Raw genomic sequence first — 19,033 nt, 5'->3', positions numbered from 1 at the left:
TGCTAAGTTAACAAATTTCATAGCACATGCCAGTGATGATAAACCTGATTTTGATTCTGATAAGGTTTAGATATGTAATGCAGTAGGGCAGGAGGAATCTTAAATAGAAATTCACGGATGATGACAAACTAATGTAATTATGGGGCTCAGATGTAAAATTACAAATGGGAGTTATTACCTAAAGTAAAGACAGTGCAGGCCCTTTGGCCCATTGTGGCCTGCCAACCTATACAAACCTCCTCCATAATCAATCTAACCCCTCCCTCTCACTTAGCCCAAAATGCTCCAGTTTTCTTTCATCCATATGCCTAAGAATCTCTTAAATATCCCTAACGTATCAGACTCTTGGCAATGTATCTATAACTATGAGTAGAAAGCCTACCTCCGATATATCCCCTAAACTTCCTTCCATTCACTCTAAAATCATGTGCTTTGGTATTAGCCATTACTACCCTGGGAAAAAGGCACTGGTTGTCTACTTGATTTGTGCCTCTTATCATCAGATACCCCTCAATCAACTCATCTCTCATCCTCCCTCACTCCAAAGAGAAAATCCTTAGCTCCCTCAACCTTTCCACAGCAGATATGTTCCCTAATCCAGGCAGCATCCAGATAAATCTCCACTACAATTTCTCTAAAAACATCCACATCCTTATAATGATGCAAACAGAAATGAACACAATATTCTGGTCTAACCAGTTTTATAGAGCTGCAACGTTACCTCACAGCTTTTAAACTCAATCCCATACGACACAGGGGCAGAATCAGGCCATTGGGCCCATCGATTCTACTCCACAATTCCATCACGGCTAATCTATTATCCAGCTCAACACCATTTTCTTGCGTACTCCCAATAACCTTTGACACCCTGACTAATTAAGAACCTATCAACCTCCTCTTTAAATATACCCAGGGTCTTGGCCTCCACAGTTGTCTGTGGCAATGAATTCACAGATTCACCATCCCCTGGGTAAAGGAATTTCTCCTAACTTTTGTTCTAAATGGTAATTCCTCAGTTCGGAGGCAGTGTCTTCTGATGCTACATTTCCCCCACTATAGGGAGCATCCCCTCCATATCCACTCTATCTAGGCCTTTCAGTGTTCTATAGGTCTCAATGAGTTTCCTCATCATTCTTCTAAGCTCTAGCAAGTACAGGTCAGGAACCATCAAATGCTCCTCTTCTGATAACCCTTTCATTCCCAGCATCATTCTCGTGAACCTCCTCTGGACCCTCTCCATTGCCAGCATATCTTAGATAAGGAATCCAAAACCGCTCACAATACTCCCAGTGCAATTTGGCCAACACCTTATGGAAAGCATCAACTTTACAAAAACACAAGGAAGTTTGCAGGCACTGGAAACACACAAAATGCCGGCAGAACTCCAGTCAGGCAGCATCTATGGAAATGAATAAACAGTCTTCCCCCTTCCATCTCAGTCCTGAAGGAGGGTCTCAGCCAAAAACATCGTCTTTTTTTTAAACCACCCTATCAACTTGCACAGCAACTTTGAGAGATCTATGGATATCAAGACCCCTAAATTCCTCCACACTACTAAGAATCCTGCCATTAGCCATGTACTCTGAGGATACAGTCCCAATGCAGACAAATGGTATTAGTGTAAATGAGATGTAAAGGTTGGAGAGAGATGATGGGCTGAAGGCTATACAATTCTATGACTCTGTGACATTTGTCAGAAACATTCTGACGTGGTCAAACAATTTTTATTTCAGTTACTTTTAATTACAAATGTAATTAAAATTAAAATTACAACCCCATTAGAACTATTCCACTCTAAAAAACCCCTGCTCTTTGATTTAGTCATTTGGATTTAATCTTGGTGTATTTTCATTCTACATCCGTTAAACTTGACCAGAAACTGTGCCAGAGAAATCTATATTCAGAAATGACATGAACTCACTGATTAAAAATGAAACCCTTGGTAAAACGAAAGACTTACTTGACATTTTAGTAGTATGTCAAAGAAAGGATCATCTGGTTCCATGCTGTCACCACTGCTCAGCTGACTGTGAATAGTGTGGTTATTATACCTGCTCAGTCGCAAGCCAGGGAGGTTGCCAATGCTTGCACGTTGATTATCTAATCGACGACTCTGGGAACTAGCAAGCAGGTCCAAAAACTCGGTCTGTGGTGAGACCACTGATTTGGATCGAGCTGAAATTAGAGAGAATATTACTGAATGTATCTCAATAAACAACTTTCTCGTATGACTCAGCATTCCATGATTGGTATAGGAAGGGCATTAGACATTTTGAAGATCTTTTCATTGATAATCGCTTCGCTTCTTTTCAACAGCTCTCTGCTAAGTTCAATCTGCCCAATGCTCATTTTTTTAGATATCTCCAAATTAGACACTTTATTGTTCCTTTAATTCCTAACTTCCCTGAAATGCCTGAGAAAAATGTTATGGACTTATTTCTTTCCATTAACCAACTAGGTAAAGGTTTAATATCAATTATTCAAGATAAACTAGCAGCCTTACGACGTGCCCCTGTGGAGAAAATTAAATTGGCATGGGAGCAGGATTTAAATACCTCCTTATCTGATGAGACTTGGGACTCGATTCTCAAATCGGTTAATTCAACCTCTCTGTGTGCTCGCCACTGCCTTTTACAGTTTAAGATTGTTCATAGAGCCCATATGTCTAAATCTAAATTATCTCGATTCTACCCTAGCATTAGTTCGCTTTGTGATAAATGCAAAAGGGGCGAGGCCTCTCTCATTCATATGTACTGGTTTTGTCCTAGCTTGGAGAAATTTTGCAAAGATGTTTTCATAACGTTATCGCATATTCTGAATCACCACCTAGAACCAAACCCTTTAATTGCTTTGTTCGGTTTCTGGGGTGAGACAGATTTACGTCTGAGTTCGACTAAGTGTCGAATTTTATCTTTTGCCTCTCTCCTAGCTAGACGTTTAATCCTCCTTAGATGGAGAGATGTTGCCCCGCCCACACATGCTCAATGGTTTAATGATATTATGGCCTGCTTGGACCTTGAAAAAATTCATTATTCAGTTCTTAATTCGGATTTAAAGTTCCATAACGTCTGGGGACCTTTTATTGAGTACTTTCATAACGTTCCTCCGAACTAAGATTTTTTTTTCGGTCCCTTGCTTTCAGCTCCTTTTTCTTTTGGTAGTAGGCATTATTATCTTCTGTTGCTAAGTGTATTCACAGTTTGGGGGTTTGATTGTCCTGATTTATATTTTCTATATTGTGTTGTGGTTAGTCTGGAGTTTTTTTTTGTGCTGTGGGGCTTGGGGAGGATACTAATTTTACTTGTCTTCAATTTGAGTGCTTTTTCAATTATCTTTCTTTGTACCATATTGTTATTGTATGCATATTTTTGCACTGTATCAGTGTTCTTCATTTTGATCTGGAGTTTTTTTTATCTGTAGTTATGTAGAAAATGTAAAACAACAACTTTCTGCTGGGTTTTGAAGTTAGTATTTAAAGGTTACTGTGTCTATGAATCAGGCAAAGACAGTTCTGCTAGTGAACAAATGTGATTTGATAAACAATCCCAATGTAGAAATGCTTTAAAGAAAATTACTGGAAAACAATAATCTGCTTTTCCAGTGTTAGTTAATCCATATATTCAGCAGTCAGCTCACCAAAGGCTATTTTCTCTGCTTCCTTTAAACTTACTGGGATAATTTCACCATTCTGCTTTCACATATTCCCTTTAAATATGGCAGGTTCACTGGAAAATTTATTTCATTACTGTGTGGCATCTTGTTGACCAGAAAGAACTACAGTCTGCAATCAGTGTATTCGAATGAGTCACAGTGGAAGATGATGGACCAATTGCCTTTGTTCTTGCCATATGGGAGGAGAGGGAGGCTGCCATTTTATGAAAAGTTATCCATTTTGAGCTAAAGTCACTTGACTTGATCAGTGTTTTTAAAGTCAACAAAATGATGCCTCAGGTAATCTGCTGAACTGATATCATTTCCAAATAAGAAGTTGTTTGTGAGGTGTTCTCTGGTTGGATATAACATCCAGGTTTGTGAAATCTGGTCTCTGTGATTCAAGCTGCTGGTTGATTGAGAACAAAGAGCCATAAATTATGGATTGTCTCTTGCTGGGAAGAGGGCAATAAATGGATGCTGGCCTGGAGCAGAGCCAATAAAAAAAGGTGTTAAAGGTCAGACATGTGACCCACAGCCAATGACATTGGAATGCCATATTTGAATTGGCAAGAAATGAATATGAAGCCGATGCTTCGAGTGTGCTGGCAGCGGTAACTCTGTATGAGAACAACTTTCATGGATGTGAAGTGTTCCAGGGACACAAGAAGATAAAACTGAACCACAGGGAAAGGTATTATCTTTTCTGTTTTTTGACTGTTCATGGATACAGGTATTGGTTGTGTAAGTTCACGTGTTCTTCCATGGGACAATAAAGGTATTTATCAGTAATTACAGATTCTCTCTCTGTGCCTCCCTGATCATTATTAGAGGGAATGATTTTAGTGTGAATTTAGTGTGTTGGAGTATTAATAACAGTTACATCACTGAATGACTAGTTTGGAAAATCTGTCAGTCCAACCCCAAAGTTCTGAGGCTGCCAGATAATTAGTATTTTGCTGTAAATGAAATACCATTTAATATTGACCTCTGCATCTTCAAAGTGATCTTCCTTTTTAAAGGTTTTATTTAACAAGATTGAGTCAAAATCTGTCGGTCTCAATCGAGTTAAAATTACTTGTCAAAATTCCTACTCTCTGAGAACATATCCCTTATTTTAAAAGTCACCTCACACTAAACTACCGTTAATTAGATTGTGTTTCTATTTCTCTTGTAGGATACAGAACGCTCATTCTAATGCACCTGTTGGAGATCAACTAGATGCAAGTTGACAACAGTATTAAACAGACAACAATATTAAAGTGTGCAGGTGTGTTGTTGAGGTTGACCACCTGAAAACTAAACAAACATCATGCATAGAGGATTTTGCTGCATGTGCATTTCGCAACAGGTCACTCGCACAAGGATGACAGCAGTAGACGCACCTTATGTTGCAATGTGCAGTTACTGAAGCTTGGGACAAGGTCCCAACTAATGAAATGTAATACATGATTCTTCTGAATTAATATCCGCCACTGGCTGTTCATGAAACAGCACATCCACATGTTCCTCAATTATGCAGGACATTGCTCCGATTTCATTAATGAGTAAAGACTGCAGTAAGAAATCTTATTACATTATCTTTATTATTCAACATTATTTTCTTAATTTCACGTATCCTTCATTTATTCTGAAGGAAATGGGGTTGTTATTCAATCTGCCAAAAAAGGAATAACTTCATATGAAGATCATCAGATACAATAAAGTTAGTGCTAAAGATTCCCTTTAACCAAATTGGTCAGAAGTGCAAGGAAAGTAAATATACAAAAAAAATTACAGTGAGCTAAATTTCCCCATGCCAATAGGAAAAAGCATCTGTGGAAAATCATGGAACTTAATTCAGATATAATGTCATGAAAGTTCTAAAGCACACTCACCCAAGGGTTTTGGTGGTGCGGATGTGGCAGGTAAAGGCTTCACCACACAATTCTGATTTCCCGTGAATGAACATCGTTGGTCATCCATACGGTTACTCTGGAACTGACTCAGCAAGTCAAAGAAGCCTTCATCTCCCATTAAATCTGAAGTGATTTTCTGAAAATAAGTTACACAAACTACGCTCAATCTCATTTTAACATTCAACAATACTACACAGGTATGCAAAAAACAAATCATTTCACTACCCTTGAGGCAATTCCGAGATGGAGATAGTTATTTGAAACATCAATAAAGTGGATGTTATATCCAATATTGGCCTGGTAATAAATCATAAAAATCCAAGTGCTCTGTTATATCACAAATGTAGAGAAAAACAAAATGCCTACATTTCTATAAATGGCAAAAGAACCCAAAGTAGTCAAAAGGTAATTTTTGTTTCTTACACAAGAAGCTGAGTTGGAATGCAATACCTAAAAAGCTGAACATTCTGGCTGAGACTCCAACTTTATATTCCAGTCAAAATTGCATCACAACTTGTTCTCAATGTAACAGATGAGTGCCCCTCCCTTGATCAAGGTTGACCGTGGATGTTGCACCCTAGCTATCTATGTTGTTCATGCAGCGCTGGTGGCAGCTGGCAAGAATGATGCATAAGTGGCAGTCTCTGATGCAGAAGTAGTCTCAGCTCTGCTGGAGAAGCAGTGTTCCTTTCTACGGGCCCATTTGTCTTCTGTTTTCAGGAATTTTTCCACACCTGACCCAAGATGTAGTTTTAGGCTGTTTCTTTCTCTATTTGGTGCAGTGGGCTGCAAGTTCCTCCCAGAGCTCAATGTTGATGTCCAGTAGCTTGCCGATATTATTGTAGCACAGTTGTAGGCAGCCAGCAGTTCTTTTACCTGGAGCCAGCTCACTGTAGAGGATGTCTTTGGAATGCAGCCATCCTACATGCAGCAGACCCCAGCCCGCACGATCTACGCAGGTGTACACAGTAGGGAGACCAACATAAGAGAGAACCTCGGCATTTGGTACTTGTTCTCTTCAGGAAGTACTCAAGATACAAAGACGACACCTTAAATGGAAGGTGTTAATCCTTCTCTCCTGCTTAGTATATGTTGTCTAGGTCTCACTGCTGTACAGCAGTGTACTGGTGACACAAGCATTATATACAGCCATCTTTGTTTTGACTGAGAGTTTGGAGTTCTCCAATAATTGTGTGTTGAGGCAAGCAAGAGTTGTTGCAGCCTTCCCAATGCACTTGCCAATTTCTGCCTCTAAAGCGAGGTTATCACTGATGGTGGACCCCAGGTATGCAAACTGATAGAACATCCAGTTTGCAGTTATCAATGGTACTGATTGGTGCCTCCATGTCTTGTCCCAAGACATTTGTCTTTTTCAGGTTGATTGACAGACCAAGTTCTTTCACAAGCTAAATATTGGTAAAATATTCAAAGACTTAAATACACTGCTTTGGAACTACATTTTAGCTGGGGGAAAAGTACTTTTATTTGCTTGTACACATCCTATAATTAAGTCGTAAAGCACCACTTATGTCGTCCGGCTCCCTTCTTTTCCTCGTCTCCTCTCACCCCCTTCCTCAGCCATATATACACCTCCAAAATTACTACCTATTCAAGCTATTCTCTTCAGGATAAGTGTCATTTAGCTGGAATAATATTAAACAGATCATTCAAATAAACATCTTATTGTGATTTGTATGACCCTTTGGAAGAACTCATCCATTTATTTCAACATCGATAAAATAAAGTAATTTTGGCTATACTACAGATGTTCAAGATTGGTTTTCTTCATGAATGACTCAAGATGATACAGAAATAATCCAGGGAATGAAGTTGGTACATGAAATTCAAAACAAAATATAGAATCTGTATACAGACGGCCCTCCTTATCCACGGGTTCCACATGTGAGGATTCAACCAACCGTGGATGAGGAAAATCCAGAAATTCTCTCTCCAGTATTCGCTGTTTGAGCATTGTACGTCTCGTGTACAGACTTTTTTCTTGTTATTATTCCCTAAACAATAATAACAAGAAATAACTATTTACGTAGCATTTACATTGTATTAGGTACTATAAGTAATCTAGAGATGATTTACAGTATATGGGAGGAAGTGCATAGGTTATATGCAAATACTTCACCATTTTATATAAGGGACTTGAGCATCTGCGTTTTTTAGTATCCCCGGGGGTTGGGGGGGGGGGTCCCGGAACCAATTCCCTGCGGATAAGGAGGGCCGACTGTACTCTGCGTCATTTAGCAAACCAAAACATAGCATAATGATGCAAACCCAGAAGCTGTAAACCAAATTTCTTAAATTAGTTTACCTTTTGTGGAGCATGGACTTGAGCATCATTTAAGACCACAGAATTAGTGGCATCTTTTAAAGCTTTTGCAGATGAATTGTTACTTTTATGCTTTTTTCCCCTGAATCGGTTTATAAACAACAACTTAGTCGATGGTTTCCAAAGGGCAGGTTTCTGTTTCATGAGAATTTCACTCTTCCAATTCTGAACCTAGACAAAAATAAGTTCATCAAACTAGCACATAAAATTTCAAAAAAAATTAGTTGCTGGTCTGTGGAATAGAGGATGAGTTGGAAGTAATTGAGTTTTAGAGAGCATCTTTTTAACTCCACTCTGTTAAGGAAGATGCTAAAACAGATTCCTCTGACAAAGAGGAAGCAAGACCCCATTTCATTGCATTAAAATTAGTTCACCCGATGCAGACTGGGAGACCGTGAACACCTCCGCTGGTACCTTCCAGTTACAGACCTACTGAAAACACCTTAAACTTCAGTACATTGCAAAACATCTGATAATTTTCCAGAATGGTTAATATGGTCCCATTTTGCACTGTCTGCCTTCATTTCCTTGAACTTCCAAAATATAACTGAACTCCCTTTCAGCTTCCATAACTCATGTTCGAAACAATTTGAGAAATTCAAGCATCCCAGTCCATTTGGCATTCTCTAGACTGTTAACTCCCAGCATCGAAGCCATTTCCCACTTAAAGATACGTCAACACTTCCCCCTCACCAGCTTTCTTTTTATTTTTAGAATATTCTCTGCTCATTGGTGTAGTTTTATCCAAATTGACCTATTTTAAGGCAATTAAACATACATTGCTTGTTTTCTTAAGCGCTTTCATTCAGTTTCCTTGCCTACTGATTTATCACTGGAATTTCAGTTTCCTGGTTAGTTTGAAATCTCAAGAGAAATAAATGCAACATGTTTAACTTAGGCAATGTTCAGAGTGACAAAACACCAATTAATCCAAAATTGTTGGCCATAACTGGGACTCTGAACAGAACACTGCAACTGTAGGTCATTCCTGATATCTTACCACATAGCATTAGAAATTCCAAAGCAATTGGATTCTCACATCGCTACAAGACTAGTATAGGCACAAGAATGGCACAGTAATAAGGGGTGAAAATTATGTAGAACACATCCATAAGTTGTTTCCATAAGCATCTGGCCAGCAACAAGTAACAGCAATCCAAAACACTGGTGTCTATTTTACCTCAGAAAACCTGAAATCCAATAACCAGCTTATTCCAGAATCAGAGTTCTCCTTCGCAAAAAGCTATTCAAGTACAATTTTTATAGCATAAGAAAGTGGCCCACTTTCAGGAGCGGACAGTGTCAGTGCGGGCAGTGGAGTGCGCAGGAGCAGAGTGCTGGGCTTTGGCTCAGCGGGCTTCGGCGCAAAAGGACTTCCGCAAGAAGCCTGCTTTTCATTTATTCTGACTAATCTGGGATCAGGTAATGGGGGAGACAGTTAGAGTAGTGGTGTGCTCCGTATGCAGTATGTGGGAGGTCAGGGTCAACACAGTTGTCCCTGATGACCACACCTGCAATAGGTGCATCCAGCTGCAGTTCCTATCAGACCGAGTTAGGGAATTGGAGCAGGAGCTGGATGAACTACGGATCATTCAGGAGGCAGAGGCAGAGATAGATAAGAGTTATCGGGAGGTAATCACACCGAAAAGACAGGAGGTAGGCAAATGGGTGACAGTCAAGAGAGGCGGGGGAGCAGACAGAGAGAGAAGAGCACCCCTGTGGCCGTTCCCATCAAAAATAAGTATACCGTTTTGGATACTGTTGGTGGGGATGACCTACCAGGAACAAGCTGCAGTGGTCCTGTCTCTGGCACTGAGGTTGGACCCTCGACTAGGAAGGAGAGGAGGGAAGAGAAGAGAGCGGTATTGATAGGAGATTCTATAGTCAGAGGGGTGGATAGGAGATTTTGTGGGGAAGATTGGGAGTCTCGGATGGTATGTTGCTTCCCTGGTACCGGGGTCTGAGACATCTCAGATTGGGTGCAGGTTATTCTCGAGAGGGAGGGCAAGAATCCAGATGTTGTGATCCATGTAGGGACCAATGACGTGGGTAGGATGAGTAAGGGGGTCCTGCGTAGGGAGTTCAGGGAGTTAGGTGCGAAGCTGAAGAGCAGGACCTCCAGGGTAATAATCTCAGGATTGCTACCTGTGCCACATGCGAGTGAGGCAAGGAACAGAAAGATTATAAAGACTAATACATGGCTGAGATGGTGCAGGAGGGAGGGCTTCAGGTTTGTAGATAATTGGGCTTTGTTCCAGGGAAGGTGGGATCTGTTCCAAAGGGATGGTTTACACCTGAACTGGAGCGGTACTAACATTCTTGCAGGGAAGTTTGCTAGTGCTTCTTGGGGGGGTTTAAACTAAATTTGCAGGGGGCGGGAATCCAGAATGTGAGAGAGGATAGCGAGAGGAAGAATAAAGGACAGGTGGGGAACTACACAGTTCCGGAATATTAAGTGTGTAGTAGAGAAAGTTGAGGCGGAACAAGTGATAAGGAGGACACATGTACAGAGGGATGGTCTGACGGAACATGGAGTTAAATGTGTTGAAAGAATAAGTAAATTTAGGAAGGACAACAAAATTCTAGGGGTATATAGCCCAATGGGAGTTCGGGGAGCTGGGTTCAGCACAATAAGCAGCGATTCAAACAGAGAGAGGAGAAATGGGCTAAAAATTCTATATCTGAATGCACGAAGTGTCAGAAATAAGGCGGATGAGCTTGAAGCTCAGGTCCGAATGGGTAACTATGATGTTGTTGGGATAATGGAGACATGGCTGCAGGCAGATCAGACCTGGGAAATGCATGTACAAGGGTATACGTGCTATCATAGGGACAGAAATGTGGGCAGAGGGGGTGGGGTGGCCCTGTTGGTGAGGAATGAGATTCAGTCCTTTGCAAGGGAGGGGGGGGACATAGGGTCAGAAGTAGAGTCTGTGTGGATAGAACTGAGGAACAGTAAGGGCAAAAGGACCCAAATGGGTGTTGTCTACAGGCCACCAAACAGTAGCATGGATATTGGGTGCAAGTTGAATAGGGAGTTAACATTGGCACGTGGCAAAGGTAATGTCGCAGTAGTTATGGGGGATTTCAACATGCAGGTGAACTGGGAGAATCAGGTTGGTGCTGGACCACAGGATAGGGAGTTTGTAGAGTGCCTACGGGATGCATTCTTGGAACAGTTTGTATGAGAGACGACCAGGGACAAGGCTATTCTGGATTTAGTGTTGTGTAATGAACAGGATTTGATAAGCGATCTTGCAGAAAAGGAGCCATTAGGAGGTAGTGATCATAATATAATAAGTTTTTATCTGCAATTTGAGACGGATAAGGGCAGCTTGGAGGTGTCAGTGTTGCAGTTGAACAGGGGAGACTATGGAGCCATGAGGGAGGAGCTGGCCAAAGTTAACTGGACGGATATCCTAGCAGAAAAGACAGTGGAACAGCAATGGCAGGTATTCTTGTCAATAATGCACAAGGTGCAAAATCAGTTCATCCCCCAGAGAAGGAAGGATTCAAAGGGGGGAAAGGGGACACAGTGGTTGACAAAGGAAGTCAGAGATTGCATAGCATTAAAAAAAAGGAAGTATGACAGAGCTAAGTTGAGTGGGAGGACAGATGATTGGGAAGTTTTTAAGGAACAACAGAACTTAACTAAAAAGGCAATACAGGGAGAAAAAATGAGGTATGAACGCAAGGTAGCCAGGAATATAAAGGAAGATAGCAAAAGCTTTTTTAGCTATGTGAAGAGAAAGGAGATAGTCAAGAACAATGTCGGGCCCTTGAAGAACGAATTGGGTGAAATTGTTATGAGAAACAGAGAAATGGCAGAAGAATTTAATGAGTACTTTAGATCTGTTTTCACTAAGGAAGACACAAGCAATCTCCCAGATGTATGGATGGGCCAAGGATATAGGGTAACAGAGGAAATGAAACAGATTGACATTAGGAAGGAAACAGTGATGAGAAGACTGATGGGACTGAAGGCTGACAAATCCCCAGGTCCAGATGATCTGCGTCCTAGGGTACTAAAGGAGGTGGCCCTGGAAATTTTGGATGCATTAGTAATCATTTTCCAATGTTCCTTAGATTCAGGATCAGTTCCTGAGGATTGGAGAATGGCTAATGTTATCCCATTTTTTAAGAAAGGAGGGAGGGAGAAAACAGAGAACTATTGACCTTTCAGCCTGACATCAGTGGTGGGGAAGATGATAGAGTCCATTATTAAGGATGAAATAGTGGCATGTCTAGGTAGCAGTGATAGGATTGGGCTGAGCCAGCATGGATTTACCAAGGGTAAATCATGCTTGACTAATCTGTTGGGAGTTTTTCGAGGATGTAACCAGGAAGTTAGACGGGGGAGATCCAGTGGATGTAGTGTACCTCGGTTTTCAGAAGGCATTTGATAAGGTCCCACATAAGAGATTGGTGGGCAAAATCAAAGCTCAGGGCATCGGGGGGGAAGACATTGACATGGATAGAAAACTGGTTGGCAGATAGAAAGCAAAGGATAGCAGTGAATGGGTGTTTCTCGGAATGGCAGGTGGTGACTAGTGGGGTGCCACAGGGCTCGGTATTGGGACCACAGCTGTTTACAATTTATGTCAACGATTTAGATGAAGGTATTGAGAATAACATCAGCAAATTTGCTGATGATACTAAGCAGGGTGGCAGTGTGACATGTGATGAGGATGTTAGGAGAATTCAGGGTGACTTGGGTAGGCTGGGTGAGTGGGCAGATATTTGGCAGATGACCTTTAATGTGAATAAGTGTGAGGTTATCCACTTTGGGAGTAAGAACAGGAAGGTAGATTATTATCTGAATGGTGTAGAGTTAGGTAAGGGAGAAATACAAAGAGATCTCGGAGTCCTTGTTCATCAGTCACTGAAGGTGAATGAGCAAGTGCAGCAGGCAGGGAAGAAGGCTAATGGAATGTTGGCCTTTACTACAAAGGGAATTGAGTACAAGAGCAAGGAAATCCTCTTGCATTTGTACAGAGCCCTGGTGAGACCACACCTGGAGTATTGTGTACAGTTTTGGTCTCCAGGGTTAAGGAAGGACATCCTGGCTGTAGAGGAAGTGCAGCGTAGATTCACGAGGTTAATTCCTGGGATGTCTGGACTGTCTTACGCAGAGAGGTTAGAGAGACTGGGCGTGTACACGCTGGAATTAAGGAGATTGAGAGGGGATCTGATTGAAGCATATAAGATTATTAAGGGATTGGACAAGATAGAGGCAGGAAATATGTTCCAGATGCTGGGAGAGTCCAGTACCAGAGGGCATGGTTTGAGAATAAGGGGTAGGTCATTTAGGACAGAGTTAAGGAAAAACTTCTTCTCCCAGAGAATTCTGGGGGTCTGGAATGCACTGCCTCGGAAGGTAGTGGAGGCCAATTCTCTGGATGCTTTCAAGAGGGAGCTAGATAGGTATCTTATGGATAGGGGAATCAAGGGATATGGGGACAAGGCAGGAACCCGGTATTGATAGTAGATGATCAGCCATGATCTCAAAATGGCGGTGCAGGCTTGAAGGGCCGAATGGTCTACTTCTGCACCTATTGTCTATTGTCTATTGAAATGAAATAAAATAAAAACTCTGATGGAAGTGTAAGTACTTACAAATGTTAAATTCAATGTTCAAAGGCTCTGATGGATAGACATTTTTAGTGAGAAGAAATACTATTTTGTTGTAAGAACATGATAGTTTAACACAGTTTTAAAGTTTCTACACAGTACCAAAGTAACATTTATGCAAAAGAGTGAAAAATTACTTGATACCCATAAATCAAATCCACAATATAAAAAAGAGCCCTTTTTGGCTAGCTCGTCTACATGAGCTCCACTCTACCCTCATCGTTGCTCTCTAATAAACTTAACAGCATACCATTTTATTCTCTTGACCTTCATAAAGATTTCAGGTATTTATGCTACTTCACAAACTTACTATTCTTTATATCCTTATTTGGTATATTTGTAAACATTTCATTATTTATGTCAGTCTTCAAATCTCAAAAAGTGGAAACATTTATCCACAATCTCTATGCAACTTAAATGCTAATTCCATTAACAATCACCCATTTAAACCTGTCCTACATTTTTTTTTAAATATTCTTTTCCCTGAATTCTGATCAACATCTTTTATATGCTGCCATTAGCTTACACGTATTTGGTAATTTACCGTAGCCAATCAACTTACCATCTCATGTCATTGGGATGTAGGAAGAAACCACAGCATTCAGAGGAATCTCATGCCATCAAAGGAAGAAAGTGAAAGCTTTACACAAAAAGCATCAAAAGTCTGGGTTGAAGCAGACCAGCTATACTACTGTGCTACTCCAGTTGTCCAACAATTCAGGTCTTTATGCATCCAGCTTATCTTTGCTCCACTGCTGAAGGCATGTCAACTCAATGTTTGAGCATCAAGCCTTTCCATTTCTCTAAAACATCCTTGAAATCTTCTCCATCAATGTTTTCTTTTATTGGCTTATGAAATGTTACAATTGGCATAATTATTTCTAGAACTACCAATACCCATACCTTTTCTGGTGTTAACTTCATAAGTTCCATTTTCTCCATACTTTGCCGACGGCTCAGTCTTGGTCGAGCTCCTGCAAAGAACAAAGTTACCTTCTTTGGTCCTGCTTTCACTCTTCAACATTTTAACTGGGGGTGACACTAATGATAACAGCTGTCTATATACACAGCCTTTCATATTCTTCTGCTGCCTATTTGAATGTTCTATTAAGTATGTTAATTGAACATGTCCATTTTATGACCACCACCAGAACTAATTTGTGCACCACTACCCCTTTTTTATTGAGAGATACCCTGAAAGATTACGTTTCATCCCATCGACAGCTCAATTGTCAATGCAGCAGTAGTAGAGTCAGAAGAAGCCAGAGACTGATCCGCCAAGCTCCACTTCCAATACTAACACCATGAGGGTACAAGTAAGCTTGTGAGATGAGAGCCACAGTAAAAGACAGAAGGCCACAGGAGTGTTAGGAAATCTGGCAAAAAGAAGGGAAGCCTGCACATCAGAATACCACAGAATTATCTGACAGGAAAACATTCCAAGACAAAGTAACACACAGAATGCTGGCCACACAGGCATCATCTACAGAAAAGGGTAAACAGTCATCAGAACCAGTAGGATGCACTAAAAGCTGGCAAGTTGTGAGGCTGGCTGCACCAATTGCAACGGACTGCAAGGATCATGAAGCAATTCACTTTACACTTGTGACTGCTCAGACCAAGAATGCATCATTTCCACCCCAGAGGAGATATCCGCATTCACTCGTTGGTCCATCCACAATCTCACTGTTAGCTGGCAAGGAAGCACAGAAAGAAGCCATTCAACACCTTTGTGCCTTATGGGTGGGTCCCACTAGGGCACAGAAAGTCCAAGCACAGTATGCATTGCCCACTGACCATAATGTTTATGGAATGTGGTCTTTGGAGAACTGATGGTCTTTTAAACATTTATTGGTTTAGTTTTCTCTACAGTATTCATCTGTAACAGTAAATGATACGTGTAACCAGCCAGAAAAGCTGATCGATGTCAAGAAGTTGGAGGCACGTGTAAGCATAATCATGGGAGATTTTAATTTACCTACAGAGGAAACAAAGTTAGCAATGATGGTTTGAAGGACAATTTAAGGATTGTGTGCAAAACAATTGAGAAAACAATGAGGAAACATGCTATTTTAAATCTAGAATTATTGAATGAGAAACGGTTAATCTGGTATTAAGGGACATTTGTAAATGATTAGTAATAATGCAAGTTTTAAAGTAGTGGTCAGAGTGCAAATTAAGCTACAGTAGTTTGGAAAAACACAAGACCTACAGAAACAATGAAAACAAGAAATCAAGTGCAAGCGAGGAGCCAAGGGGAGAAAAATGTAGAAATAAAAATAAAAATGGGACAGAGAGTAATGATTTCCTCAATCCAGTATCTGAAAGAGTTGGCTTTGGGTGCACTGGTGTCAAACTTCCAAAATTACAGCAATTCTCTACCAATTACTGTTAGAAAGATGAGAGTTACATTTCCTACCTTCCATTCATAAACACCTGGGAAAGAAAATGGGATCCACAGATCAGTTAGTGTGACACCATCAGCAGGAAGTGGTTACAGGGCACTTGGAAGATACTGACAGGATTGGGCAAAAGAAAAATAATGCTTGGCAGATCTTTCGTAGGTAGTAGGTAGTAAGGTGCTATACAAAAGGGAATAAAATTAGGGCACATAGGATTAAAAATCGTATACCAGCATGGACTGAAAATTGGTAACAGACAGAGAGCAGTCAAAAAAAATATGTAATTTTCATGGATTGAAGTTGTATCTAATTATGCAATCTATCAATGGTTTGGAATGAAGAAATTAATTGTATTGATGATACGAAACTGACCGGCAATATGGGTGATAAGAAGTTAGATGATTGAATGAATACTTCATAAAGTCCACTAAAGGAACAAAATTGGCTTTATAAAGATCCTTATATTTTTTAGTGATTATAACACCCAAATATGTAAAAGTATCTGTAACTTTAAAGGGAATATTATCATATATAGAGTCAGATTCATTTAAAGGAAGCAATTCACTTTTACTAAAATTTATTTTATATCCAGAAAAATCTCCAAATTTGTTAAATAATTTTAGCAAAGCAGGAATAGATTCATCAGGCTTAGATATATAAACCAATAAATCGTAAAGACAGATCTTGCGCATGGTCTCATTCACAAAAATCCCATGAATATTTTTGACTTTACGAAGAGCAATAGCAAGGGGTTCTAATATTAAATTAAATAACAAAGGACTTAATGGACAACCTTGTCTTGTCCCCCGTGATAGCTGAAAAGCCAATTTTGTTCCCTTTGTGGACTTTATGAAGTATTCATTTAGTAGATGGAGTCCACTTATATTTTCACTTGTTGGTCGTATTCATATAGTTAAAATTATGATTTTACCAAAATTTTTATATTTATTTCAGAATATTCCTTTTTTTTTGACTAAGAAGTTTTTTTGTTTTTTTTTGATCAGAGGTCAGCAGGAGACACTCATGGAGTGAGTACTGCTTTAGATTCACTCCATAACCTTTACTTTTTTTAACCTTTGATCACCCTTATCCAACTTATTTTTAACTACACCAAAGATTCTTGCTATTTTTTTGGAATTATCGTTAAGAGTTTATTGTGAATTTTTGAAGATATGCAAACAGAAATGTCTCTTAGATCTAAAGGACGAGAACCTGGGCGCAACCCGAACGGCAATGGAAAGAAGCAAGCTCATCCGCAACACACTGTATTAACTTATGAACTGTTTATGGAGGTTTTGGATAAAAAGTTTGATGAACTACAACAAACTTTTAAACAAGATATAAAGGCTTTTCAAGATTATATGGTTAAGACGGATTCAGTAATTAACCAGCAGCAAGTTCTTATCGCATCTCTGCAAGAGGATGCTCGGAAACGAGATTTGACAATTGGAAAATTGCAACAGGATTTAATTTCGACCACTAAATTGGTGGAAGCTCTTAAAGCCAAGAGTGTCGACTTTGAGAATCGGTCCAGAAGACAGAACCTACGTATACTTGGTCTCCCAGACGGCATAGAAAAAGACGACCCTTCAAAATATTTTGCTCAACTTTTAAAAGATGCGTTTCTGTCGGTTTTTCCAAATAACCCTCCGTTACTTGATTGCGCACATAGAATTTGGCATCGATCATCGAGTGCTCCAGCTAAACCTTCGGTTGTAATTGTCCGGTTTCATTATGTACACGACAAAGAACAACTTATTCGTGCGGCTCGGCAGGCAGGAATAGTTAAATTTCAAGATTACTATTTCCGTTTGGTTGAAGATTTTAGTCCTGAAGTTATGAGGAAAAGGCTTCTTTTTAAACCTCTGATGTCTGAATGTTACGAGAAAAATCTAAAACCTGCGCTCTTATAGCCTGCGAAGCTTAGAATCTCTCCACCCAATGCTCCACGCCAGTATTTCCTTTCAACATCTGAAGCGAGAAGTTATCTGGATGAGAACTTCCCTACTGCTACAGACACTAATCTCTAATAAACGAGTGATTCTGATCGTGTAAGATGGTTTTCGATTCCTCAAACCGGATTTAGTCTCTGGTTATTGGTGTAGGTTTATCCTATACTTTATATTTAAGTTAAAGTGTGTTTTCGTCATATTAATCGCTCTGTGTTATACACTTTAACCATTATACTATATTCTTGACTATTATTTTTGTTCCTTCTAAGGTGTATTTTTAACCCTTCGAAGGAGAATTCTTCTTTTATTAAGATGGTGGTTTTTTGAAAAATATTTTTTTGGTTTTGTTTAAGATGGCGGTATTTTTTTTTCTCTCGTCTTCTTCCTACAATGCATCGCTTATCATAGTTTAAATATGTTTTCTCTGGGTTATAACCCGATTTATAAGCTTTTAGTGATTATAAGAAGTGTGGTTTTAGTATAGTGATCATAATTTTTAAGGTCGGGGTGGTCTTTTATATATATATCCTTTATATACGGAGTGGTCTTCCGCTGATATGGGGGTAGAATTTGTCTTATCTTTTCCTTTTTCAAGCCACAATTTGGCTTATTCTTGTCTTTTTCTTGTGGGGGTGGGGGATGGTCTGTTTTCTAATTCTGTTTTTCCTTTACTAGTTTGTTTCAGTTTTTTCATTTGGGCTGTTTTTGAACTTCAAATATGTCTACGATGTCGTCACTTCTGGGTCCGCTCTTTATTTTTGTTCCTCTTCCGGGTGCATGAGTTTAAAATCTGGTTAACCCTTTTTATACCAAAGGGTTGATTTTAGAATTATGGCTCAGACCATTAATTTTGTGTCTTGGAATACTAATGGTTTAAACCATCCGATTAAACGAAAGAAGATTTTCAAAGTATTCCAAAGACTTAATGCTCATATTATTTTTGTTCAAGAAACTCATGTGAGGAAGGAGGACAAATATCGCTTTTTTAGGTCTTGGCGAGGTCAACAGTATCATTCGAATTCAAATGCCAAAGTAAAGGGAGTTTCAATTTTTATTGACTCCTCTATTGCATTTGTTCAACACGATATCTTTTCAGATCCGAATGGTAGATTTTTGTTAATTACGGGTTTACTTTGTAATAAAAAGGTTGCTATGGTT

At 39.7% G+C, this 19,033-nt stretch overlaps 1 protein-coding gene across 2 annotated transcripts in view; it reads right to left on the bottom strand.

Annotated features, from left to right (window-relative positions):
• The window catches only part of gpsm2 (G protein signaling modulator 2), a 76,706-nt gene that overhangs the window by 1,981 nt on the left and 55,692 nt on the right, over window positions 1-19,033 (bottom strand). For both annotated transcript variants that reach the window (XM_059984664.1, XM_059984663.1), the window contains exons 11-14: window positions 14,425-14,495; window positions 7,873-8,061; window positions 5,529-5,685; window positions 1,961-2,175 (exon numbers count right to left, since the gene is read on the bottom strand). In XM_059984664.1, coding sequence (XP_059840647.1) covers window positions 1,961-2,175; window positions 5,529-5,685; window positions 7,873-8,061; window positions 14,425-14,495 — 632 coding nt within the window. The remainder of the gene's footprint in view (window positions 1-1,960; window positions 2,176-5,528; window positions 5,686-7,872; window positions 8,062-14,424; window positions 14,496-19,033) is intronic.

The sequence above is a fragment of the Hypanus sabinus genome, chromosome 11 (assembly GCF_030144855.1).
Source record: "Hypanus sabinus isolate sHypSab1 chromosome 11, sHypSab1.hap1, whole genome shotgun sequence".
NCBI lineage: Eukaryota > Metazoa > Chordata > Chondrichthyes > Myliobatiformes > Dasyatidae > Hypanus > Hypanus sabinus.
This window is presented reverse-complemented; position numbering and strand designations above follow the sequence as displayed.